This window comes from Pleurodeles waltl, chromosome 5 (genome assembly GCF_031143425.1).
Source record: "Pleurodeles waltl isolate 20211129_DDA chromosome 5, aPleWal1.hap1.20221129, whole genome shotgun sequence".
NCBI lineage: Eukaryota > Metazoa > Chordata > Amphibia > Caudata > Salamandridae > Pleurodeles > Pleurodeles waltl.
This window is the reverse complement of record NC_090444.1, coordinates 80,284,139-80,311,631: the sequence shown is the minus strand read 5'-3', so window position 1 is coordinate 80,311,631 and position 27,493 is coordinate 80,284,139. Positions and strand designations below refer to the sequence as shown.

General features: G+C 45.6%; 1 protein-coding gene and 1 long non-coding RNA gene across 10 annotated transcripts in view; one reads left to right on the top strand and one right to left on the bottom strand.

The window, feature by feature from the left end:
• The window catches only part of LOC138295378 (uncharacterized), a 382,460-nt gene extending 372,179 nt beyond the window's left edge, over nt 1-10,281 (bottom strand). Inside the window, exon 1 of the long non-coding RNA XR_011203586.1 lies at nt 10,097-10,281. This is a non-coding gene — a long non-coding RNA (uncharacterized lncRNA). The remainder of the gene's footprint in view (nt 1-10,096) is intronic.
• Nucleotides 1-27,493, top strand: part of MAPRE3 (microtubule associated protein RP/EB family member 3) — a 664,975-nt gene that overhangs the window by 350,484 nt on the left and 286,998 nt on the right. The window contains exon 1 of one of the 9 annotated variants that reach the window (XM_069233628.1): nt 22,845-23,167. The exons of 7 other annotated variants lie outside the window; for them this stretch is intronic. In XM_069233628.1, the coding sequence (XP_069089729.1) occupies nt 23,052-23,167 (116 nt within the window). In that variant the 5' untranslated portion in view covers nt 22,845-23,051. Of the gene's footprint in view, nt 1-22,844; nt 23,168-27,493 lie in introns of those variants that run through there. One more of the 9 variants, XM_069233629.1, reaches the window with a different exon arrangement.

Sequence of the window (27,493 nt, the reverse complement as noted above, 5' to 3'; positions counted from 1 at the left end):
TATAGTGGTGAAGAGTAGATTGTTGCAGAGTCGAGCATAGTGATGTATAGTGATATAGCATAGACCGGAGCAGATGGGAGTGGCGCAGGGTACATTAGAGTGGTGCAGGGTAGATTAGACTGGCATAGCATAGAGTGGAGTTGCATAGATTGCAGTGGCATAGAGGAGATGATTTCAAATTAGAGTAAAGTGCCCTACAGTGGAGTGGTGTAGAGTAGATTAGAGTGCAGTGGTGCAGAAAGAGTGCAGTGGGACAGAGTACAGTGACATTAAGTGCAGTGGTGCAGAGTAGAGGGGCGTGGAGTTCAGTGGCAGAGAGTGCAATGTTGCAGATTAGAGGGTCGCAGAGTACAGTGGTGTATTGTAGAGTGGCATAGAGTGCAGTGGCATAGAATGCTGTGGCGCAGAGTACAGTGGCATTGGACACAGTGGAATAGAGTGCTGTGGTGCAGAGTAGATTGGCATAGAGTGCATTGGTTTTAAGTAAAGCGGTGAAGAGTGCACTGGCAGAGTGCAGGGGTGTAGTGTACAATGGTTAGAGTAGAATAGCAGATTGCAGTGGCATAGTGTAGAGTGCTGCAGAGTAGAGCGGTGTAGAGTGGGGTGGTACAGCATAGATTGCAGTGGCGTAGAGTAGCACAGAGTGGAGAAAAGTGGTGTAGGGTGCAGTGGCATAGGGTAGATTGTTTCAGAGTAGAGTGAAGAAAAGATAGAGAAAAGATAATATACTTCAATATGCTGAAGTATTTAACGATAACAACAACATAAATAATATCGCTAGGCATAACAGCCCAAAATGAAATATGGCTTCTCCCTGTTAGCCACGCTGTAATCAAGCCTTTCATTACCCAGATAACAAAACATTAAACATAAATGTTAGAAAAATATACCCTTCTAATAGCTAAATTGTTGTGTGAAAAGGTAAAATCTGGGCTCAATCTCTAATTCACTGTTTCACCAACTAGTGTGATCTTAGGCAAATACAAATATTGCGTTTCCCAGAGTCTCCTTTCTAGCCTGCAGGCATCAGGGTGAGTGGGGCTCTGTTTCCTCTTTCGATTTTCCTCATTGTCTTGCAGCTCCTCCTGAAGGCATCCTGCAGTGCTCCTCTTCAAGGCGGCAGGTGATGCAGACAGTAATCATCCAAAACTCTTTTCTCCTCCTCGTGCCCTTTGTTCTTATGAGCACCCTTACTGCCCACAGCTGTGAACAGGGCAAACAAAAGGGCAGAGGGCGCAGGGGGCCTCCTAACTCACCTTCATTCTGTTACCATCAGATTGGAGGATAGTCGGTACAGGGCTATTATAAGTAGCGCTTTTGTGCGCTAATGGCCCTCTGAATAATAGATGTGAGAGGGGAAATTATTTTGTCCCCTTGTCCCCCCCCACCTTTGTCCCCCGTGTCCCCCACCCTCCAAAATCTGGGGGTGATACATCCCCGCGTCCCCCACACTTCCTACGCCCATGTACTAGGCTGTTTGTTTTAGTCATTTACTTGGAGTACACTGCATTCTGTGTGACCACTGCTTCTAAACTGGGCACCCATCTTAAAGGGTGTTGTCCATAGTATATCATCTTTTTACTGTTTCATGGTGGCTAGCGAGCTTAGAAGAAACATGTCAGCCATCTTGAAATGGTACAGCAAGTAATCTTTGTATACACTACCATCTCAAGTCGGCGGCTCACAGCAGTGTTTCATTTTTTACTTATTCATAATTGAGATCACACACCCTCCATGTTTATTCTGTAACATTTTTTATTTTTTTCTAGTTTCATTCTTTTAATTTATGCTTCTAAAGTGTGCGCGTGCACGCATGCTTTATAGTGAATGGGTGAGTGGCTGTATGTAATGAATGCATCAGTGCAAGGATGAGTGACAGATTACATGTAAGATAATTAAACATGTACTTTCAGTAATATGTCTGACCTGTTGGTGTTGCCAGTGCTTGTTTTGCATGACTCCTATGTCTGTGCTGTAACTGGAGAGCCCTTGTTCGTGCTTTTTTGTGTGTTTTCCGCAGCCCTTCTGTCCTTTGCTTTTGCTTTAGCCACCACTCTTAATTTTGCAGTCCAGAATCCATGCAAAGTCACCACCTTGAATTTCTGCATTTCTCTTATTCCCATAGTAGGCAGCTCCTTTATTTTTTCAGACACCTCTTCTTCCCTCCCAAGTGGCACTACTTTTATCAGCGCTGTATTCCATTGGGAAGCTTTGTGTGCATGCTGGCCGACCCCCTCAAAACAAAAGAAATCGATAGCACACTGCTGTGTCAGGTCCTCTTACTGACAGCACTTTTAATATTATTACGGGAATTGCTAGCATAAAGTTTTGTCTTCGATGTTAATTGTGTTTATTTTGTTTTTATTTTTTGCTGAGGCTGCCTTCCAAAACCTTTGGCCTGATTATATAAAGCCTCACTTCTGGGATGGTGCAAGGATCGAAAATTCAAATGTCTAGGTATCTCTGAGGGCATGTTTAGCGAAAGACATCTTGGCGCGAGTTTTGAGGAAGAAAGACTGCAAGAAAAGATTTAGGGCTTTAACTGGTTTTCAGGTTTCTAAACATCACGAATGTGCAGTGGAAGGGAGTTCCACACTTGAGGAAATGTGTAAGAAAATATACAGCCCCCATATTTAAAGAATACTAAGGCCAAACCATATGAAAATTAAAACTGTATCGGCAAAATACCACAAAAACGTCTTGACGTTAAGAGAACATAGAAAAAAGAATAGTGGATTGACCCAGATTTCACAATTGTCCGTTGAGCCACAAGGCATTAACGTCAACTTCGTTGGGAACCAATGCAAGTGGCTGTGAAAACCGGAAACGTCAGTCCAGTACATTTATCAACACGTCTTGGGGATCAGAACAGCTGTTAGTGTATAGGGTCAGGTCGTACTGGATGCGTCTCAGTGAACAAGTTATCTGTGAACTCAGACATTTTTACATAGCTTAGTCCTTTCCCACAACTTTAAATTCAAATTGTATTTTACAAAGTCTCTTCAGAGTTGGACACAGTGATTTTTTGGTAATGATCATTACCTTTAACAACTAAAATAAAGTTCATAGGACAGTGCCCCTTGACAGCACATGTAGGTCAGGAGGTTCTCTCATACTCTGGAGGGTGGCTTCCCTTCTGCGCTTCTCCTGTTGCAGGTAGTTTGGATATCTGACTTAGTCCGTTTCTGTGGCACAGACCTCTTAGACTCCCCCTTCAGGCTTTTTTGATTCTTCTAAAATGGTGTTTGTGGAGTTTGAATGTTGCAAACCAGAAACTATTGTGGCGGTGGTGTTCTCCGGCTGATTGGCTTATGACCAAATATACGTACAATACTTTGGTTAGGACCTGGAAGTTTGTACCAACGTTTCTTGCTCCTTCCATAACAAGTTGGAAAGATGCTTTGTATACTCATGCCATTCAAGATGCTCTGTGTGCTGTTATTGGGACCCCTCTTTCCTCCGGCGCACCACAGCTTCCAGTGCTCATGCTTCTTAGCACTGTGGTCTGTGGCAACTAATACTGCCAGTTCTGTCCGCAAATATGTGCATTTGTGTAGAGAGGAAAAAAACATTGTGATTCATGCATTTTACAAGCGTTTCACGTACTATTTCCATCCATTCCCCAAGCTGGCTGTTATGTTGATATGTAGGTATTATTAGTATATTTGTATTAGCGCGTGGTTAGGTAGCGCGTGTTTGTGTTTAGAATATTGTATTGGCGCGTGTGTAGTTGCGTGTGTGAATTCGGATTCGAGGTGGTTGGGATCGGAGAAGAGAGACAAGGAACGGAAGTCACACGCAACTACCACGCTCGTCTTGTCAAGCCTAAAGGTACTTATAACTTTTAATAAAGAAGATTTCAAACTTGGAGTCTCCGACTTTACAATTGTGGCGACGAGCTTCATAGACGAACCTACGGACTAAATGGTGTGTGGAAGTACGGTAAGATTTATTTTGCTCAACATGGAATATGAGCGTAAAATCTTACAATACGACGGAATTTACCAAACTGTACAATAAGGCTTGCCGAGACGAGTAACTGATTAGAGGATCGTATTTTGGGGACAAATAACGGGAAGATATTGGAGCTTACCGTTAAGAAGTGCGACCTTCAAGCTGTGCTCTACGTTCTATATCTCGTGCGCCTGATGCAGATCAGGGATCGGACGTGTCTACGTCAATTAGAGGAATGAACTTTGATTTACATGTAAATTAAAGGAATGGTCCTTGGCAACACCTTGCTCATCGAGAAGAGCATTTGAGCTGGGAATCGGAACGATTTATTGTTTCTTTTAAATATTATTTGCACAATAATAGTGCAGGAGATACAACATGCGTGACATTTGACATATTTATAGAGGAACAAGTGCAGTTATGCACAGGCTATTCACATATGGATCCAGAATGAAAGGGGATTTTCATTGGTTGTGAAATTTATTTAAAAAAAAAAAAAAGTTCTGTGTATTTTTTTTTTTTTTTTTTTAATATATATATATAGAATATATTTATTTTTATTTTACACAACTTTTGAGAATTTAATGGAAGAAAAGTTCATTATCTGTGACATTTTCATACGGTTCTGCATATTCTTCATTGGATCATTTCTTTATACACAATTTTTTTTGCATTACTATAATTCAGATGGCAACACAACAATTTTCGCTTCAACCTCCACAAGCATTTTGGCCAGCAGAAGCAGTCCATGTATGAAATGGACGGAATGGAAATCGTACTTTCTAAATTTCTTGGAGACAATCGACGAGGAAGGAAAAATGAGTTCGGAAAGGAAAAAAAAAATGTTTTTCTACATTCTGTAGGACCGGAAGGACTGAAAGTATTTGAGTCTATGACGAAAATTAGCAGCAGCAAGGACACTAATGTATTTGAGAATGTGTTGAAGGAATTTGATAATTATTTCGCACCTAAAGTGTGTATAGGCATTCTAAGATACACATTTTTTCAAAGGAAACAAGAGTGTGGTGAGACTGTGGATGAGTATGTAACTGCGCTTAGAGTTCTGGCTAATGATTGTAAATTTGATCATTTGCAAAATCAGTTAATTAGAGACCAAGTAGTAATGCATATCCGTGACCCTGCGATTCAGGAAAGACTGTGGATAAATGGGGATGCTGAGTTGGATGATATTTTAGCCATTGTTAGAAAAGCTGAGTTGTCTAGTCGTAGTGCGAAAGCAGTTAAAACAGAGTATAGTGATATTAAAGAAGATACAGTAAACAAAGTAAAATATAAAGGAACAGGTAGAACAAGGAATGAAAATGAGAAGAACCAGCAAGCAATTAGGTATAATGGTCAAAGGTGTTACCGTTGTGATAGCACTTCACATTTAGCTTTTCACAAATATTGTCCAGCATTAAAGCAGAAGTGTGCGGCGTGTGGGGTTATAGGGCATTTTGCTAAAGTGTGTAAAAAGAAAAAGAATAATAATAATGTGAAGTATGTGGATGGAGTGAGTGATAATTCTAGTGAGGATGAGAGTAAGGTCAATAAAATTAAACAGGACAGCAAGTGTTTAAGTAAAGATCAAATGTTCGTAATAAGAAGAAACCAGTATGTTTAATGCACATTGGAGGAGGTGAGATTCAAGTTTATGTTGACTCAGGTTCGCCCTTTACCATCATTAATGAGGGAGTGTGGAAGTCTAAATTTATATGAAAAATAGGTAGTAATCTACAAAAACCAGATGTTAACCCGGAAGGATTTTCTGGAGAGAAAATATAGTTGTTGGGTTTCAGGGAACTTACATTTGTTTTTAAAAACAGAAATCTGTGGGAAAGTTATATGTGGCAAAGAAGGGACCTTCAGTTTTAGGTTGGAAAGATCAGGGTGATTTACATATAACTCTTGATCCGAATAGTCCAGAAGCAGTTATGGTTGTGGATGAGGGGGAATGCATTGCAAATTAAATGTTTAAGAATTTTCCAAAAGTTTTTAGTGGGAAAATTGGTGTTTTGGAGGTTTTTGAACACAGTATTGTTCTTAAAACTAACGCCAGTCCAAAGATACATAAAGTAAGGAACATTCCCATTTTAGTTAGGAGTGAAGTGGAGAGATAATTAGATAAATTGGTTGAAGCTGAGATCATCGAACCAATTGAGTCTTCCAAATGGATTTCTCCTATAGTAGTAGCTAAACGCGCGAAAGGAAAGATTCGATTATGCATAGATTTGCGCCATCTGAACAAAAACATTGTAGTGGATAAATTTCCTTTACCTAAAATTTCAGAGATGTTAACTTTAATTAAGGGAGCGAAATGGTTTTCCACCATAGATTTATATGCAGCATATCACCAGATTATATTAAGTGAAGCAAGTAAGAAATATACTGCTTTTATTACTCCTGTGGGATGTTTCCAATATAAAAGATTACCGTTCTGTCTGGCTTCAGCAGCTGCCATTTTCCAGAGGCTAATGCATCAGTTATTTGGGAAACATTCTAATGTGAGGTGTTTTCAAGACAATATTTTATTATTTGGCAAGGATAGGAAGGAGCATGACGCAGTGTTGAGGGAGGTTTTAGGTACCTTGGAGAAAAAAGGATTAACAGTGGAACATTCAAAGTGTAAGTTTGGGGTACAATCTGTAACTTATCTAGGACATGTGTTATGTGGGGATGGTGTAACCATGAAGCCTAAGCTGGTGGATGCCATTCTTAATTCTCCACATCCCATGTGCAAAGAGGATATTAAGTCATTTTTAGGAATGGTGGAGTTCTACGCGAAATTTGTGAAGGGATTCTCTGGCATGGTGTACAATATCAGACAATTGCTGAAAAACCATGTCAAATTCATTTGGTCGTGTGAATGTGAAATGGAGTTTAATAGTGTAAAAAAAGCAATAGCACGGGCACCTATTTTGAGTAGTTTTGATCCTGAACGTACGAATGTAGTAACTGTAGATGCCAGCAATAAAGGTTTAGGTGGTGTGCTAACACAAATTGATACTTCTGGGAAGGAAGTTATAATTGCTTATGCTTCTCTTGCGTTATCACCGAATGAAGAACATTTTTCGGTGATAGAGAAGGAGACACTTGCATGTATTTGGGCATTGGAACATTATAGACCGTTTGTGTGGGGTAAGGAATGCGTTTTACGTACTGATCATAAACCGCTAGTGAAATTATTGACCACTGAAGGAATGTGTAAAGCATCAGCGAGGATTGCTAGAATGTCTATGCATTTGCAAGATTTTATTTATGTAATTGAATATGTTCCTGGAAGAAGTAATGTGTTGGCAGATTATTTGTCTAGAATGCCTACTGAGATCTTAGAGTGTGATGTTGGCGAAGGAGAGGAGTTACAAGTGGCTTTGGTTCATGATGAAGATGGCATAAGCATAAAGGAAGAAGCGTGGAAGGAAGAATATTCGAAGGATAAGGATTTACAATCATTGTCGGAGTGTGTGATGAAAGGATGGCCCAACAAGTCCAAAATTTCAAAAGTGCTTAAACAGTTTTGGGAGGTGAGATGTGAACTTTCATATGTTCAAGGGACTATTTTTAGAGGTGATAAAGCTATACCACCGAAAGCACTTAGGAGTACGATTTTAAAGTTATGTCATGAAACTCACTGTGGCATAGTTAAAACTAAACAAAGGGTGAAGAGATGGTATTGGTGGCCTGGAATTGATGTTCAAGCTGAAAGGGTTGTAAGGGAATGTGTCATTTGTGCCAATTCAGATAAGACTTTGAATACTTTAAAACCTAATATGTGTGAATCTATCATCCCGAGTAAGCCGTGGCACACTGTTGCTATTGACATCATGGGTCTAATTGGGAATCCTGGAAGGTATAATATTGTCATGATTGATATTTTTTCAAGATGGCCGGTTGTGAAAATTGTGGACAAAGTGGACTCTTCGGAGAGGTTTTAACATTTATGGACAGTACTTTTGTGGAAGAAGGTTTACCTGTGCAGATTATTAGTGACAATGGAGTGCAATTTACGTCTGCTTTGATGAAGAAATATTTTGAAAGAATAGGAATTAAGCATAGAACTACATCCTTATACAACCCAAGTGGAAATGGAATGATCGAAAGATTTAATAGGGTTATGAAAAATGCTGTTCAGATTGCATGTAGGAATGGGGACGATTGGTCGGTTCACATTTATAAAACGTTGTGGTCTTATAGGACTGGCTAGCATGAAGCTTTGGGTTTATCTCCTTTCGAGTTAATGAGAGGCAGAGTACCAAGGACCAAATGCAACCCAGAGTGGTTGTTGGAGGTTGATGAGTGTAAAGTGCCTTTTGAGAAAGTGTGAGATCAAATCATGAGGAAACATATGGCTTATAAAAAACTTTTGACAAGAGTAGAGGTTCAAAAAAAGATGTGGAAATTTGTGTAGGCAACTGGGTTAAAGTGAAGAAACCGTGGAGAGTAAAGAAGGGTGAGAGTCAATATTCAGAGCCTATTCAAGTAAGCAAAGTCTTACGTAATGCGGCCCTTCTGAGTGATGGAAAGGTATAGAACCTTAAAGGAATTGCGGTGTTTAAGGGTCAGCCTACTAAAAGAGTGAATATAAATGATTCCCTAGATGAGATTGGAGTAAAGAAAAATAATAAATTGAATGAAAATCTGGAAAAGGAGTTGTGTATGAGTGACAATGTTGAGAATGATATGTATAGAGGGAGTCTGGAGCAAAGTGTGGAGGAAGGAGTTCCGAAAGGTGTTCCAGATTGTATTACAAGTGATATGGAAGAGTGTGCTGAATCTATAAATATAAGCAGTTCTTCCAATGTTGACAGTAAGAATGAAGAGACAACTTGTATTCGCAAAAGAATTGTATCTAAACCGAAATGGTTGGATGATTATATAGTGTAATATTATTATTATGTTTCTTTATTGGTGTTCTTTTTTTTTTGTTTTTTTTTCTTCTCTCCATTTTGTTTAAAAGGGAGGAGATGTGTTATGTTGATATGTAGGTATTATTAGTATATTTGAATTAGCGCGTGGTTAGGTAGCGCGTGTTTATGTGTTTAGAATATTGTATTGCCGCGTGTGTAGTTGCGTGTGTGAATTCGGATTCGAGGTTGTTGGGATCAGAGAAGAGAGACAAGGAACGGAAGTCACACGCAACTACCACGCTCGTCTTGTCAAGCCTTAATGTACTTATAACTTTTAATAAAGAAGATTTCAAACTTGGAGTCTCCGACTTTACACTGGCCCACACAGGTTTTTAAGAAGTGAGAAATTGCCACTATCGTGTAGGCTCTAAATTAGGGCCCTAACCTCTGTTGTCATTCTTCCAGGGCAACCTGAAATGACTCAGGAGTTAGTGCTTCTCAGAAGGCCTTGTTTTCTTGCTAGATAAAAAGCATGATCGGGTGTCAGTGAGATGAAGTGGACTGCTCAGTCCATTGGACTCGTGGCCAGTGCTGCACGTGCTGCCCTAGAGACGACTATATCTGTCATTTTGTGTTAGTATTGCGCAGTTAGCACTTGGATACCCCAGCAAATTGTAAACAAAATCAAACATATTAGAATAATCAAAATTAAACATTGGAATAAAATATATTTTGCAGTATAGTATTGCTCAAATGCATAGCAGAAAGCATCCAGTGATACAAGTAAGTGATTCATAACATTCACGGTAGCTGGCCCAGACGCTTTTGTAGACGTTCTCCTTCCTAATGCTTTTGGGGTTTTCCTGAGATGCTTGGGTATCAGTCCACCTACCTACTCTAAGCGTTAACAACCTGCTCAGTCGTATCATAAAAGTGGATTTTTTATGATACTCAAACTGTCCTTATGCCCTTTCCACTCCCTTCGACGCCAGTTGAATAAAGCTTGCACCCACAATGACTCTGAAAAGATCATTGTGCTGTCTGACCAGAAATAAGGCCATTTCAGAAAAAAAATGTTGTCCATTTGATGGGATGTTATGCACAGAATGGTGGGGTAGCGAAGTTCCAGTTCCCTGCATGGAATGTGGAACCTCAGGGTAGTGATAAGAACGGCAGTGACGATGTGGACTAGGGAGAGAGAGGAATAAAGGTTAGCGTGAACCCACTCGATGTTGTCTTCCTTTCAGTGGCCGCGAGCAGGTTAAACAAACAAACTGAAAGAAAACAGAACTCACTTGTAGAGGTAAGGAGACACGGAATTGAGGCGTGCGCAGCAATCGTAATGAGCCACATGACTTGAGGTACGGGTGCATGGGAAGGCGTTGCCACTTTCAAGCAGTAGCAAATTGGTGTGGAGCATTGGGATTTTGCATCAGGCGGTTGACAAGCATCTGTTCCCGGAGGATTGTGGACGTGTGAGTCTCACAATGCGCATGTCTGGCGGCCATATAGGATGTAGGGAAACATAGAATGAAAATAACATAAAAAAGGACTACGTAGCTCGGTAGAGCAGAGTACCGCGCATGTCTGGCGGCCTTATTGGCAGGTTGGGGAAAATTTCCAAAAACATGCACAACCAAATCTATATAATAAAAAAGAAAGCGAAGCAAGGTAAATGAAGACATTGACAATTAAGAGGAGAAATATTTGAATAATAAAAAAAAATTAACAACAATGCCTTGACTACATTTGCAATAACAGGCATAGTTTTAAAGGAACATTACTGAGGCTGTAAAATCCACTAGAGGAGCATTTAACTTACCTGAGTAGCTCTCTATTGTAAAGATAAAGACGCAAGACTCAAGATGGAAAAGAAACTTGCACCTGCACCATTTTTACAAATGCCAGGAACACCTCCGGTGGACTGGCAAATGTGGAAAGAGACATTTGAGGCATATTTAGAGGCCATAGACGGTGTCAAGTTTACTTCTAAAAAGAAAAAAGCGCTTTTAATATACAATTTAGTTGCAGAAGGCAGGAATATGTTTAAAACATTACCCATGGAAGCAGTGAGTATTTTGACAGTAGGGGATAATGGAATTGAATCTACGTCTACGATAGATGAATATGCGTCTATAATTAGCACATTGGGCAAAAGATTCAACCCTAGAAGAAACCTAGTTCTTGAAAGGCATACATTTTCTTCAGTGCAGCCAGATTCCGTAACAGTCAATAGACTATTTTGTGGCAGCACTCCGTACACTGGCAACGAGTTGCAATTATAGAGAGTTCAGAGATGAGATTATACACAATCTACTAATTGAAATAACGATTAACAAAAAGGTACAAGAAAAACTGTTAGCCACAGAAGACTCATATTTGGAAACTCCTTTGAAGTTAGCTAGGAGTATTGAGTATTCACAACATTGCTTGAGGGAGATGAACAAAAGCGTCAAGTCTGCAGAGATAGAACAAATAAGGGTGAAACAAAGTGCAAAAACAGCTGCGAAAGGGTATAAAGCTACCGGATGTGGCGAACCAGAGATTTCACTGTCTAGGAACAAAATCGAGAAGAATTAAATGTCATGCTACCGTTGTGGAAGTAGATCTCATTTGGGTAATTCAAAAAACTGTGCAGCCGTGAATCAATCATGTTTCAAGTGCGGGAAAAGAGGTAATTCTGCACGGGCATGCAGGGCCACCACTAGCACAAAGAATACGCCATAAACAGTCAGGATGTTTGAAGAGAGCTACCTGGATTCAGATGAGAAAGAAAATGCTATCCTCATGCTCTCATCTGGTAGTCAGGAAAACAACGGAACTGTAGAGATATCATCTATGATGGTGACACAGAAGACAAGACCGCTATCTTGTGTGATTTCAGTGAACAATGAGAATGCGAAGTTTCTAGCAACTTCAAGTTCTCCATTCACATTAATGTGACAGATTTTAAGGATTTTGAGAATATGGTAATGCATGAATCCCACATACAAATATTCGTTTACGGTGGAAAGCGTGTAGAGGTGGTTGGTAAATTTGAGGCTAATTTGCAATACAATGGAAAATGTGCAGTAGGAACTAAGTATGTTGTTAAGGAAGGAGCTAATTTTTTGGGTTGGGATGAACAAGGGGAATTAGGGATCATTGTGGACCCAAATCATCCTGCTCTCAAAAAGAGGCAGTCTATATGCCAGATTGATATGTGTGAAACTAAGGATTGGATCAATGATTACCCAGAAATATTTGCAGAGTAATTGGGAAAGCTCAAAGGATTTCAACATCCCATAATATTAAAACAAGGTGCCAGGGCTGTAGCTCTTAAGGTGCGCAAAGTACATTAGGATTACGCACTGAATTAAAGCGGAAATTAGAAAAAGTGAGTACTTGGGCATATTGAGGGTCAGAATGGTTGGTTCCCATGGTTTTGGCACGTAAGGCAGACAAATCCTTAAGACTTCGCATGGATTTGAGAGACTTAAACGCCAATTTTTGGGTTGATTGTCAACCACTACCAAACATTAATGAAATGTTGGCAACTTTGAAGGGAGCTAAATATTTTACTTCACTTGACTTATCCTCTGCATACCATCAGGTAGAGTTGAGTAGGGATTCTAGATACTACACCTCATTGTGACTCCTGAAGGAGCTTATGGGTATGTCTGTCTGTATGCCGTTTGGACTGGCATCGGCATCTGCGGATTTCAGCGATTGATGAACAAGTTGTTTGAAAACAAAAAAGGGGTCTTGTGTTTTCAAGATGATATTTTGATATTTGGAAAGACTGTAGAAATGCATGATGAAAGAGTGAGGGATGTGTTGGAAGTTATCAAATCGAGTGGGATGACTTGAAGGAAAGACAAATGCAAGTTTATGCAGAAAGGCATAGATTATTTGGGACATCACGTATCAGAAACGGGTGTTGAACCCAAAATGAACATTTGAAATGCTATTCGACATGCACCAACACCTACCAACAAAGACCAGCTTTCTTCTTTTCTTGGCTTAGTAAAATACTATGCAAAATGTGTGCACAGTTTCTCGGACATAACAGCATGTTTACATAATCTTTTGAAGAGAAACGGCAAGTTTAAATGGGACAAAGAATGTTACACGAGATTTGAGTTAATTAAAAAGAGTATTGCAGATGCGCGGCCCCTCAAGGCTTTTCATAGCAATAAAACATGCATAATGCAACAGATGCAAGTAATGTAGGTCTCGGTGCTGTTCTTATGCAAAAGAGGTAACTATTATGTTTGCGTTGAGAACCTTGAGTTGGGCTGAATCTACATACTCTACAATTAAAAAAGAAGCCTTAGCTATCTGGTGGTGTGTAGAACATTTAAAAAACTTTCTGTGAGGAAAATAATTCATTTTAAGAACAGGCCGTAAGCCATTGGTGGACCTATTCACCACAAAAGGAGTGGGCAGAGCTACTCCCCGCATTGTAGAGTGGCAATATAGACTGCAGGAATTCCATTACAAACAAGAGTATATGCCGTGTGTGAAGAATCGGGTGGCTGATTGTAGACAAATTGGAAATTGTGTGTGTAGTGAGTTCTGTTGGTGAAGTCTCTAAGGGAGCATTGACGAAGCAGGAGTGGGTAAATGCATTGTTGAATGATGAAGAATTGCAGGAAGTTAAGAACTTGCTCACAAGCGGGTGGCCTAGTGCGAAGAACACACCAGAAGCAGTAATTCCATACAAAAGAGTTGTCCATTGTTGGGAATATAATGCACAGAGGTAGTCAGCTGATAGTCCCTGACAGTTTACAGAAAAGAGTGTTAGACTTGGCACACAAGGGGCATCTTGGGATCTGTGCTATGAAGCGTAGAGTAAGAGAGGATTTCTGGTGGCCTGGACTAGATAGAGCAGTTGAACATTGTGTGTGACTGTTGCATGTGTGTGTTGAGTGATAAATCTCAGGTATCGGGTATATGGCTTGGTCCAAACTGGGGTGATGTGTCGAGCAACATAACCATGGATTAAACCCAGATCTGTGACTGGGGGTGAGTGTTTGAAAAGTTTCAACACTCCGGCCATCATTTTATTTTATTTTGTGATGTTGCTTTGTGCGCCCTAAGTGGCAGGGGTATGCCCAGACGTGGGTCCCTTGCTCGCTGCGCCACTGGATTCAAGCTAGCCTGGCTGATGAAGGGTGATACCCTGAAACCGGTCCCAGGATGCTTGTTTCCTGTCCAGGGAGGACCTGGCCTAGCAGTTTGGGCTGAACTGTTCCCATGGGGAACAGGGTCAAGACTGATTTGCATATTGCTGGGTCCAAACTGGGGTGACGTGGCGAGCAAAATAACGATGGATTAAACCCAGATCTGTGACTCGGGGTGAGTGTTTGAAAAGTTTCAATACTCCATCCATCATTTTATTTTGTTTTGTGATGTTGTGATGGATGACTAACCTGCTTGACTTGTCACCCTTTCCTGGCAGGTGGTAATTCTTTAGGGGTGGGTACAGTGTGATCTCTTCACCCTATCTTAGCAGGCAGAAACTCGTTAGGTTTGGGTACTGTCTTGACTCTTCACCCTCTCTTAGCAGGCGTTATCTATTAGGGGTGAGTACTGTGTGATCGCTTCACCCTGTCTTAGAAGGCAGTAATTTTTTAGGGGTGGGTACTGTCTGATCTCTTCATCCTCTCTTAGCAGGCGGTAACTCTTTAGGGGTGGGTACTGTGATCTCTCCACCCTCTCTTAGCAGGCGTAACTCTTTAGGGGTGGGAACTGTGCCATCTCTTCACCCTCTCTTAGCAGGCGGTAATTTATTATAATTGGATACTGTCTTGATTCTTCACCCTCTCTTAGTAGGTGGTAACTCTTCAGGGTTGGGTACTGTCTTGACTCTTCACCCGCTCTTAGCAGGCGATAACTCTTTATAGTTGGGTACCCAGACTTTTCACCCTGTCTTAGGAGGCGGTAACTCTTTATAGTTGGGTGCTGTCTTGACTCTTCACCTTCTCATAGGCAGTAACTCTTTAGGGGTGGTTACTGTGTAATCTCTTCACCCTGTCTTAGCAGGCGGTAACTCTTTAGAGTTGTGTGCCATCTTGACCCTTCACCCTCTCTTAGCAGTCATTAACTCTTTAGGGGTGGGTACTGTGCGATCTCTTCACCCTTTCTTAACAGGAGGTAACTATTTAGGGGTGGGAACTGTCTTGACTATTCACACTTTCTTAGCAGACGGTAACTCTTTTAGGGGTGGATACTGTGTGATCTCTTCACCCTGTCTTAGCAGGTGGTAACTCTTTAGGGTTGGGTACTGTGTGATCCCTTCACCCACTCTTAGGATGCGGTAACGCTCCAGAGTTGGGTGCTGTGTGATCGCTTCACCCTCTCTTAGGATGCGGTAACTCTCCAGGGTTGGGTGCTGTGTGATCCCTTCATCCTCTCTTGGGATGCGGTAATTCTCCAGGGTTGGGTGCTGTGTGATCCCTTCATCCTCTCTTGGGATGCGGTAACTCTTCGGGGGTGGGTACTGGGTGATCTCTTCACCCTCTCTTGGGATGCAGTAACTCTTCAGGGGTAGGTACTGGGTGATCTCTTCACCCTCTCATCGAATGCAGTAACTCTTTAGGGTTGGGTGCAGTGTGATCCCTTCACCCTCTCTTAGGATGCTGTAACTCTTTAGGGGTGGGTACTGTGTGATCCTTTCACCCTATCTTAGGATGCAGTAACTCTTTAGGGGTAAGTAGTGTGTGATCTCTTCACCTTCATAGCAGGCGGTAACTCTTTAGGGGTGGATACTGTGTGATCTCTTCACCCTTTCTTAGGATGCGGTAACTCCCCAGGGTTGGGTGCTGTGTGATTCCTGTCACTCTCTTTTAGCAGGTGGTAGGTAACTCTTTAGGGGTGGGTGCTGTGTGATCTCTTCACCCTCTTAGGATGCGGTAACTCTCCAGGGTTGGGTACTGTGTGACCTCTTCACCCTCTCTTAGGATGCGGTAACTCTTCAGGGGTGGGTACTGTGTTCACCCTCTCCTAGGATGCGGTAACTCTTCAGGGTTGAGTACTGTGTGATCTCTTCACCCTCCTTAGGATGCGGTAACTGTAGGAAAGTAGCCTCTTTCTAGCCTTGTTTCCCCCACTTTTGGCCTGTTTGTGAGCATATGTCAGGGTGTTTTCACTGTCTCACTGGGATCCTGCTAGCCAGGGCCCAGTGCTCATAGTGAAAACCCTATGTTGTCAGTGTGTTTGTGTCACTGGGATCCTGCTAGCCAGGACCCCAATGCTCATACGTTTGTGGCCTATATGTGTTCCCTGTGTGGTGCCTAACTGTCTCACTGAGACTCTGCTAACCAGAACCTCAGTGGTTATGCTCTCTCTGCTTTCCAAATTTGTCACTACAGGCTAGTGACTAAATTTACCAATTCACATTGGCATACTGGTACACCCATATAATTCCCTTGTATATGGTATTAAAGGTACCCAGGGTATTGGGGTTCCAGGAGATCCCTGTGGGCTGCAGCATTTCTTTTGCCACCCATAAGGAGCTCTGACAATTCTTAACCAGGCCTGCCACTGCAGCCTGCGTGAAATAACGTCCACGTTATTTCACAGCCATTTACCACTGCACATAAGTAACTTATAAGTCACCTATATGTCTAAACTTCACCTGGTGAAGGTTGGGTGCAAAGTTACTTAGTGTGTGGGCACCCTGGCACTAGCCAAGGTGCCCCCACATCGTTCAGGGCAAATTCCCCGGACTTTGTGAGTGCGGGGACACCATTACACGCGTGCACTATACATAGGTCACTACCTATGTATAGCATCACAATGGTAACTCCGAACATGGCCATGTAACATGTCTAAGTTCATGGAATTGTCACCCCAATACCATTCTAGTATTGGGGGGACAATTCCATGATCCCCCGGGTCTCTAGCACAGTACCCGGGTACTGCCAAACTGCCTTTCCGGGGTCTCCACTGCAGTTGCTGCTGCTGCCAACCCCTCAGACAGGTTTCTGCCCTCCTGGGGTCCAGGCAGCCCTGGCCCAGGAAGGTAGAACAAAGGATTTCCTCTGAGAGAGGGTGTTACACTCTCTCCCTTTGGAAATAGGTGTGAAGGGCTGGGGAGGAGTAGCCTCCCCCAGCCTCTGGAAATGCTTTGATGGGCACAGATGGTGCCCATTTCTGCATAAGCCAGTCTACACCGGTTCAGGGATCCCCCAGCCCTGCTCTGGCGTGAAACTGGACAAAGGAAAGGGGAGTGACCACTCCCCTGACCTGCATCTCTCAGGGGAGGTGCCCAGAGCTGCTCCAGTGTGTCCCAGACCTCTGCCATCTTGGAAACAGAGGTTTTGGGGGCACACTGGACTGCTCTGAGTGGCCAGTGCCAGCAGGTGACGTCAGAGGCTCCGACTGATAGGCTCTTACCTCTCTTGGTAGCCAATCCTCCTAACCTGGTAGCCAAACCTCCTTTTTTGGCTATTTAGGGTCTCTGCTTTGGGGAATTTTTCAGATAACGAATGCAAGAGCTCACCAGAGTTCCTCTGCATCTCCCTCTTCACCTTCTACCAAAGGATCGACCGCTGACTGCCCAGGACGCCTGCAAAACCGCAACAAAGTAGCAAGACGACTACCAGCAACATTGTAGCACCTAATCCTGCTGGCTTTCACGACTGTTTCCAGGTGGTGCATGCTCTGGGGGTAGCCTGCCTTCACCTTGCTCCAGAAGCTCCGAAGAAATCTCCCGTGTGTCGACGGAATCTTCCCCCTGCTAACGCAGGCACCAAAAGACTGCAACACTGGTCCTCTGGGTCCCCTCTCATCCTGACGAGCGTGGTCCCTGGAACACAGCAGCTCTGTCCAAGTGACTCCCCACAGTCCAGTGACTCTTCAGTCCAAGTTTGGTGGAGGTAAGTCCTTGCCTCCCCACGCTAGACTGCAAAACTGTGTACTGCGTGATTTGCAGCTGCTCCGGCTCCTGTGCACTCTTAAAGGATTTCCTTCGTGCACAGCCAAGCCTGGGTCCCTGGCACTCCATCCTGCAGTGCACAACCTTCTGAGTTGTCCTCCGGCGTCGTGGGACTCCCTTTTGTGACTTCGCGTGGACTCCGGTTCACTTTTCTTCTAAGTGCCTGTTGAGGTACTTCTGTGGGTGCTGCCTGCTTCTGTCAGGGCTCCCTGAGTTGCTGGGCATCCCCTCTGTCTCCTCCTCCAAGTGGTGACATCCTGGTCCCTCCTGGGCCACAGTAGCACCCAAAAACCTCTACCACGACCCTTGCAGCTAGCAAGGCTTGTTTCCGGTCTTTCTGCATGGGAACACCTCTGCAAGCTTCATCGCGACGTGGGACATCCGTCTTCCAAAGGAGAAGTCCCTAGTCATCTTCTTTCTTACAGAACTCCAAGCTTCTTCCAACCGGTGGCAGCTTCCTTACATCCTCAGCTGGCATTTCCTGGGCTCCTGCCCACTCTCGACACTGTCGCGACTATTGGACTTGGTCCCCTTGTCTTACAGGTACTCAGGTCCGGAAATCCACTGTTGTTGCATTGCTGGTGTTTGTTCTTCCTGCAGAGTCCCCCTATCACGACTTCTGTGCTCTCTGGGGGTAGTAGGTGTACTTTACTCCTACTTTTCAGGGTCTTGGGGTTGGCTATTTTTCTAACCCTCACTGTTTTCTTACAGTCCCAGCGACCCTCTACAAGCTCTCATAGGTTTGGGGTCCATTTGTGGTTCTCATTCCACTTTTGGAGTATATGGTTTGTGTTGCCCCTATACGTATGCGCTCCTATTGCAATCCATTGTAATTCTACACAGTTTGCATTACTTTTCTTGCTATAACTTACCTAATTTTGGTTTGTGTACATATATCTTGTGTATATAACTTATCCTCATACTGAGGGTACCACTGAGATACTTTTGGCATATTTTCATAAAAATAAAGAACCTTTATTTTTAGTAACTCTGTGTATTGTGTTTTTTTATGATATTGTGCATATGATACAAGTGGTATAGTAGGAGCTTTACATGTCTCCTAGTTCAGCCTAAGCTGCTTTGCCATAGCTACCTTCTATCAGTCTAAGCTGCTAGAAACACCTCTTCTACACTAATAAGGGATAACTGGACCTGGCACAAGGTGTAAGTACCTCTGGTACCCACTACAAGCCAGGCCAGCCTCCTACAGTAACTCTTCAGGGTTGGTTACTGTGTGATCCCTTCACCCTCTCCTAGGATGTGGTAACTCTTCTGGGGTGGGTACTGTGTTCACCCTCTCTTAGGATGCGGTAACTCTTCAGGCTTGGGTACTGTGTGATCCCTTCACCCTCTCTTAGGATGCAGTAACTCTCCAGGTGTGGGTACTGTGTGATCCTTTCACCCTATCTTAGGATGCAGTAACTCTTTTGGGGTAAGTAGTGTGTGATCTCTTCACCTTCATAGCAGGCAGTAACTCTTTAGGGGTGGATACTGTGTGATCTCTTCACCCTCTCCTGGGAAGGGGCAACTCTCCAGGGTTGGGTACTGTGTGATCCCTTCACCCTCTCCTAGGATGTGGTAACTCTTCAGGGTTGGGTACTGTGTGATCCCTTCACCCTCTCCTAGGATATGGTAACTCTTCAGGGTTGGGTACTGTGTGATCCCTTCACCCTCTCCTAGGATGTGGTAACTCATCAGGGGTGGGTACTGTGTGATCCCTTCACCCTCTCCTAGGATGCAGTACCTCTTCAGGGTTGGGTACTGTGTGATCTCTTCACCCTCTCTTAGAATGCGGTAACTCTCCAGGGTTGGGTACTGTGTGATCCCTTCACCCTCTCCTAGGATGTGGTAACTCTTCAGGGGTGGGTACTGTGTGAACCCTTTACCCTCTCCTAGGATGCGGTACCTCTTCAGGTTTGGGTACTGTGTGATCTCTTCACCCTCTCTTAGAATGCAGTAACTCTCCAGGGTTGGGTACTGTGTGATCCCTTCACCCTCTCCTAGGATGCGGGCACTCTCCAGGGTTGGGTACTGTATGAACCCTTCATCCTCTCCTAGGATGCGGTAACTTTTCAGGGTTGGGTACTGTGTGATCTCTTCACCCTCTCTTAGGATGCGGTAAGTCTTCAGGGGTGGGTACTGTGTGATCCCTTCTCCCTCTCCTAGGATGTGGTACCTCTTCAGGGTTGGGTACTGTGTGATCCCTTCACCCTCTCCTAGAATGCGGTAACTCTCCAGGGTTGGGTACTGTGTGATCCCTTCACCCTCTCCTAGGATGGGGTAACTCTCCAGGGTTAGGCACTGGTTGATCCCTTCACCCTCTCCTAGGATGTGGTAACTCTTCAGGGTTGGGTACTGTGTGATCCCTTCACCCTCTCCTAGGATGGGGTAACTCTCCAGGGTTAGGTACTGGTTGATCCCTTCACCCTCTGTTAGGATGCGGTAACTCTTCAGGGGTGGGTACTGTGTGATCTCATCACCCTCTCTTAGGATACGGTAAGTCTTCAGTGTTGGGTACTGTGTGATCCCTTCACCCTCTCCTAGGATGCGGTAACTCTTCAGGAGTGGGTACTGTGTGATCCCTTCTCCCTCTCTTAAAATGTAGTAACTCTCCAGGGTTGGGTACTGTGTGATCCCTTCACCCTCTCCTAGGATGCGGGCACTCTCCAGCGTTGGGTAGTGTGTGATCCCTTCACCCTCTCCTAGGATGCGGTAACTCTTCAGGGTTGGGTACTGTGTGATCTCTTCACCCTCTCTTAGAATGCGGTAACTCTCCAGGGTTGGGTACTGTGTGATCCCTTCACCCTCTCCTAGGATGTGGTAACTCTTCAGGGTTGGGTACTGTGTGATCCCTTCACCCTCTCCTAGGATGGGGTAACTCTCCAGGGTTGGGTACTGGTTGATCTCTTCACCTCTCCTAGGATGCTGTAACTCTTCAGGGGTGGGTACTGTGTGATCTCATCACCCTCTCCTAGGATGTGGTAACTCTTCAGGGTTGGGTACTGTGTGATCCCTTCACTCTCTCCTAGTATGCGTTAACTCTTCAGGGTTGGGTACTGTGTGATCCCTTCACCCTCTCCTAGGATGCGGGCACTCTCCAGCGTTGGGTACTGTGTGATCTCTTCACCCTCTCCTAGGATGCTGTAACTCTTCAGGGTTGGGTACTGTGTGATCCCTTCACCCTCTCCTAGGATGTGGTAACTCTCCAGCGTTGGGTACTGTGTGATCCCTTCACCCTCTCCCAGGATGCGGTAACTCTTCAGGGTTGGGTACTGTGTGATCTCTTCACCCTCTCTTAGAATGCGGACACTCTCCAGGGTTGGGTACTGTGTGATCCCTTCACCCTCTCCTAGGATGCGGTAACTCTTCAGGGTTGGGTACTGCGTGATCTCTTCACCCTCTCCCAGGATGCGGTAACTCTTCAGGGTTGGGTACTGTGTGATCTCTTCACCCTCTCTTAGAATGCGGACACTCTCCAGGGGTGGGTAGTGCGTGATCTCTTCACCCTCTCCTAGGATGCGGTAACTCTTCAGGGTTGGGTACTGCGTGATCTCTTCACCCTCTCTTAGGATGCGGTAACTCTTCAGGGGTGGGTACTGCGTGATCTCTTCACCCTCTCTTAGGATGCGGTAACTCTTCAGGGGTGGGTACTGCGTGATCTCTTCACCCTCTCTTAGGATGCGGTAACTCTTCATGGGTGGGTACTGCGTGATCTCTTCACCCTCTCTTAGGATGCGGTAACTCTTCAGGGGTGGGTACTGCGTGATCTCTTCACCCTCTCTTAGGATGCGGTAACTCTTCAGGGTTGGGTACTGTGTGATCCCTTCACCCTCTCCTAGGATGCGGTAACTCTTCAGGGTTGGGTACTGCGTGATCTCTTCACCCTCTCCCAGGATGCGGTAACTCTTCAGGGTTGGGTACTGTGTGATCTCTTCACCCTCTCTTAGAATGCGGACACTCTCCAGGGGTGGGTACTGTGTGATCTCTTCACCCTCTCCTAGGATGCGGTAAGTCTTCAGGGTTGGGTACTGCGTGATCTCTTCACCCTCTCTTAGAATGCGGACACTCTCCAGGGGTGGGTACTGTGTGATCCCTTCACCCTCTCCTAGGATGCGGTAACTCTTCAGGGGTGGGTACTGCGTGATCTCTTCACCCTCTCTTAGGATGCGGTAACTCTCCAGGGGTGGGTACTGCGTGATCTCTTCACCCTCTCCTAGGATGCGGTAACTCTTCAGGGTTGGGTACTGCGTGATCCCTTCACCCTCTCCTAGGATGCGGTAACTCTTCAGGGTTGGGTACTGTGTGATCCCTTCACCCTCTCTTAGGATGCGGTAACTCTTCAGGGGTGGGTACTGTGTGATCTCGTGATTCCTGAATGGTGACACTGTAAGGAAGGTCATGGGGCCGGTTACACAGAGTGAGCAGCCTGAGGAGTGGATTGTTAACTCTTGAAGTTTTATATGTTTCAAGGACATAGTGGTCACCTGTTAACTCCATTTATTCTGTTATTTGATGGAGAAATGACCTGCTGGTGACGCCTCACAGGCTTTAAAGAGAGAATCCCCAGGAGTGAGCGCAGTCCCGAGGATGCATGTGTAGTCGAGTGAAAGTGAGTTCAATACTGATGATGCCTGGGGGCCGAGTGAGAGTGAATGAGCTCGGTACGGGGGAATCTGTGAATGAGATGACGGTGCGTGAATTCAGTACAGGAGTTGCACGTCTGGTTGAGCGAGTTCAGTGCCCGGGATGCATGTGTGGTTGAGTGAGTTCCATATCTGTGGTACTTGTGTGTGTTGGATGGATTCTGTGTGAGTTCGATACTTGGGGTCCATGTGAGGGGTGCTTGTGTGGTTGAGTGCAACAGAGGCCGTTCATATGAGGAGTGCGGGTTTGCTGAAGAGAGTGAGTGACTTCCATCCTTGGAGTGAGTGCCTGTGAGCATGCAGACTATCCCTCCTGCACTGAAGCGTGTCCCGTGAGTGAGGTGTGCCTTCCTCAGATTCATCTACCGAGTGATGGCGGCCACCCTTGGAAGTCTCCGCTGCTCCTTCCTTGGTTCTCGTGTCCACCCTGGTGGGCGGCCGTGGGGTGCTCTCTCCCCGGCAGTCTAGGCGCTCCACAAGTCTGTGCCTGGAGGTGCTGCGAGGAGACGGCCAGCGCTCCGCCGTCCTCGCCGGTCCTGGAGCTCCTGAAGGGTTACAGCCGCGGGCCCCTCCTCCTGAGCCCCCTGGGGGCGGATCGGAGCCTGGCGGCTGCACACAGACCCCCACACTGCCTGATCTCTGGCAGACGGGGGCCGCCGCCGCATGTGACTGCCTGCCAGGGACATGGCTCCAGCCCCGGTGCGCTCGCCAGCCCGCTCCCCCTGCGGGAGCCTGAGCCCCGACGAGCACCACGTCACCCCCTTCAGGAAGGCGCCCACCCGGGACCAGCCGACCATCAGGTATGCAGGGCCGCCCAGGGGCATGGGGCTGCCAGGTAGGCAGGGGCATGGGACGTCCAGGGGGCTGTCAGCTACGCAGGGTCATGGGGCGTCTAGGGGGCTCACAGGTAGGCAGGGGCACGGAGCGTCCAGGGGCCTGGCAGGGAGCGTCCAGGGGCCTGGCAGGTAGGCAGGGGGCGTCCAGGGGCCTGGCACGTAGGCAGGGGCATGGGGCGTCCAAAGGCCTGGCACGTAAGCAGGGGCATGGGGCGTCCAGGAGGCTGGCAAGTATGCAGGGGCATGGGGCGTCCAGGGGCCTGGCGGGTTGGCAAGGGCACGGGGCGTCCAGGGGGCTGTCAAGTAGGCAGGGGCATGGGGCTGTCAGGCAGGGGCACGGACCTTCCAGGGGGCTGGCAGGTAGGCAGGGGCGTCCAGGGTGCTGTCCCGTCCTTCAGGTGCGCTGAGGACGGAGGGGGTGTTCACCGGGCTGTTCCATCCTTAGACGAGCTGGCCATCGGGTGTTAGAGCACTGGTTTTCAAACGTTTTTAATGCTGCGCCCCCCAAGTTGGAAAAAAAATTAGCAGCCCCCCCCTGCTTTTTTTCCTCTTATTGTACTAAGTTTGCAATGTTTAAATATGTCTAGACTTATTTGAACATTGCAGTTAAGTTCTGTTACCATCTTTAAAATGCAATACCTTATTTTCTGCTTAAAAGTAAGATCTGTCACCTGCATAATACATCTTTGGACCAGAGCCTGGCGTCTGCCTTGGGATCGCTGGAGGCCCTCCTAGCCCCCGGCCCCCAAAACTCCCAGACCCATCGTTTGAAGACCCCTGTGTTAGAGGCTGGAGGGGACTCAGGCAGATGATAACGGGACCCTAGGGGGAATACCGCCTCTCACGTCCGAGCAATTATTCGACTGGTCGCTGGTTGCCACTGCGTTGTGATGCGCTGTCCCCACACAGCCACTTGCAACTGCAGTCACTCTCGACTGAGTTCAGCATCCCTCCTTTTTTATTTATTTACTTTTTTTAATGTATTGATTGCAGTTTTATTCAACGGTTACTTGACCGAAGGGCGTTAGAGTGCTTTATATAAGCACCGAATTGCGCTAGTTTTTTTATTTAAGCACTGGGAGGTTAAGTGGTTTGCCCAAGATCACATGATTTGAAGCTGAGACCCGGGACCTGGACCTGGTTCACAGTTGCCCCAAGGTCGGCAGGGCGGGTGGCTGGGCTCTCGCCACCACGGGCTCCAGGAGCGGTGCTAGTCCTGTCTGTAAGGAGCCCGGCAGCAGCTCCGAGGCCCCCTCTCCCCGGCTCTGAGGACTCCGCCTTCATGTGATTGCGGAGCAGACCCCGCACTGATGAGGAGGCCGCAGCTGTTTGATCATCCATCTTACATAACCAGTCTCCGCAGCTGGCACCGGGGCTCAGGGCGCTGTGTGGTGCGCACCGCATCCTGCAGAGCCGTGTCTCCCCCAAGCACTGCTGTAAAATGTGCCCTCTCACGTGCACGTAAATAAACTCGCACTTCTAACGTCTTGGGATATTTTTGAACACATTTCATGTTAGCAAAAGTAGACGCTCTTATTGCATTTGTTTTCCAGGGCCTGTCCCCGCGGGTTCTCACACTGCTTTATTATTCATGGTAAAAATGAAGAAAGGTGTCCTGTCTGCTGGGCCTGCAGGATGTAATGCCGATCAGGTTATCGGACAGGTCTGTGCCACGTGCTTGCCGTCCAGGCAGATAGGGTTATGAGACAGGGGCTGCCGTCCATGCCCTAAGTGGCAGGAGTATGCCCAGACGTGTGTCCCTTGCTTGCTGCGCCACTGGATTCAAGCTAGCCTGGCTGATGAAGGGTGATACCCTGAGACCAGTCCCAGGATGCTTGAATCCTGCCCAGGGAGGACCTGGCATGGCAGTTCGGGCTGGACTGCTCCCATTGGGAGAAGGGTCAAGACTGATTTGCATATGGCTGGGTCCGAACTGGGGTGATGTGGCAAGCAAAATAACGATGGATTTAACCCAGATCTGTGACTGGGGGTGAGTGTTTGAAAAGTTTCAAACACTCCATCCATCATTTTATTTTGTGATGTTGCTTGGTCCACGCAGATCAGCATATAAGACAGTGTCTGCGCCATGGGACAGCCGTCCATGCAGATCAGGTTGTCAGAAAGGGTCCCTGCCACAGGGCTGTTGTCCAGGCAGATCGACATCTGAGACAGGATCTGTTCCACGGGGCTGCTGTCCATGCAGATCAGCGTATCGGGCAGGGTCTGTGCCAAGGGGCCGCTGTCCAGGCGCCCTTCCCTTAGGAAAGCAGCTGCCGTGGCTTGTGGCCAGGTGGTTCAAGAAGGAGCCTCGGCTGCAACATGGAGCATCATGTATGGCCTCCTCAATGATTAGGCCGTTTGACTAAATCAAACGAGAGTATGAGGACGACTTGTGCTCATTCTAGTGTTTGCTGTAGTAGAGGTGGCCAAGCCACTGAATGGTCGAGCTAGAAGCGTGGCTCTCACTCGATCTGGGGGTCCTGTTGGAACCTTGAGCCCATAACGAGCTGAGCTTTCATGTGACTTCTGCGTCCCCCTCTCTACCCAGGATGTGGCATTACAGCTAGTGCTGCAGACTTTGGAATGGGGGAACCAGGTTCGTGTCTCTGCGTTACTACAAAGTCCTGTGATTCTGAAAACATCACCTAATTACTGCGCCTATAAGCAATGAACGCAATTTTGTTTAATGCAACTGGTGCTCATGTAAAGCCCTCCAATTGGGCCTCTTGGTCGAGTTCATGGTATGGAAAAATGCATAAAATGCAAAAAAAACAAAGCCTTTACGTAAAGGGAGGCAAACAGATCCCACTTCCTGGCTCATTTGACCAAAGTGAAGCCAGAAAATCTGGATAAATAGGCTTCACTGCTCAAATTGTGTGATCTTAGGCAAATATTTTATTTGAGCAAAACTTTTATTATCATGTATGCAAGCACTTTCAAGTATATGAGTTCAAAATAAGAGTTTCACAAAAACCCAGTGTGCTTGATTTCATAGACTAATGTTGCTCTATAATTGGGCCACATGCAGGGTTTGCATGACAGTTGTCTTTTAGAGCACTAATGGATTGTTTACAAAGTAACACTTTTAATAAGTACTTCTCAGTGCAGTTCTATTTTGTGAAGTATTAATATCAAAGCTTCACGATAAAGAAATACACGTTTTCTTCTTTTTTTTTTTTTTTTTTTTTTTTAGCTTTGCAGCTACTTCATCGTATTTTATATGATGTTTGTTGTGTAATTTAGAAGGCAAACATGTTCAGGGCTCAGCTCTTGCTCAAGCTCTAAAATGCGAGCCAGACCCTTGGTTCTGCTCAGGCTCTCCCTGTAAATCTGTTGCCTTCCCCTTCTGTGCCCCTGGCCCGTGATGGCAATGTCTGTGAGCAGTGATCAGAGTGCATAAAAAGTATGGGAACTGTGATTGTGAGACAATATGGGCGGAGTCGGTGGGTATGGGGGCGGAGTCGGTGGGTATGGGGGCGGAGTCGGTGGGTATAGGAGCAGGATCTGACTTTTACCTAAACAGAGTTGAATATTCAGTAGCTATTTTGTTGGCCTTTCCAATAAGGTAACTGCATGTAACATGCACATTAAATGAAAAATAAATGAGAGTTAAACTGCTCTGTCGGAAAGGGATTGTTCTTCTAGGACAGGTAGAGCCGCAGGGTCACTCCCCGACTGTGACAGAAAGCACTGTGAATATGTACGTCAGTAGTTTGAAACCTGTATAACGGTATAAGATGGGCTATATGCAGTTAAACATTGGATGTGGCGGAATATATCAAAATATAGTGTTTAAATGCTTACAATGCTTTCATAAGTTAGATTTTTAGTAATATGCAATGAAAGTGTACCTGGTGCAAACGTTTTATTGGTTTGCATTTAAAGGACTCGGACCTGGTAACAGTCTTATAGCGCCTCTCACAAATAACTCACTGTCACTATGAATCTTAAAAGTATTTTATCAAATAAGAATTAAACTCCGGCTCTCAAGTAGCCTTTTCATCTGCTGATTAACCGCTTCCGAATGTACTTGTGCTTCTTGTGTCTGGAATTCCGGAGGGAAGACTTGTCTCCTCTTTAGTATCTGTCCCAATTCTCCTCCTCCCTCCCTTTCAGCCCGATTCTACTCAGTGGGCATTAACCATGCAAAGTCTTCTGTCTTATTTAATGCTCTGCAGTGCTCCGGCCTCTGTCCCCTTTTAAGGCATGCACAGCAACTTACTGTCCTTTTCTCCAAAAGCGGCGCTTGCGCGATAAAAGGAGGTCCAGTGTTTATATAAACTGACAACT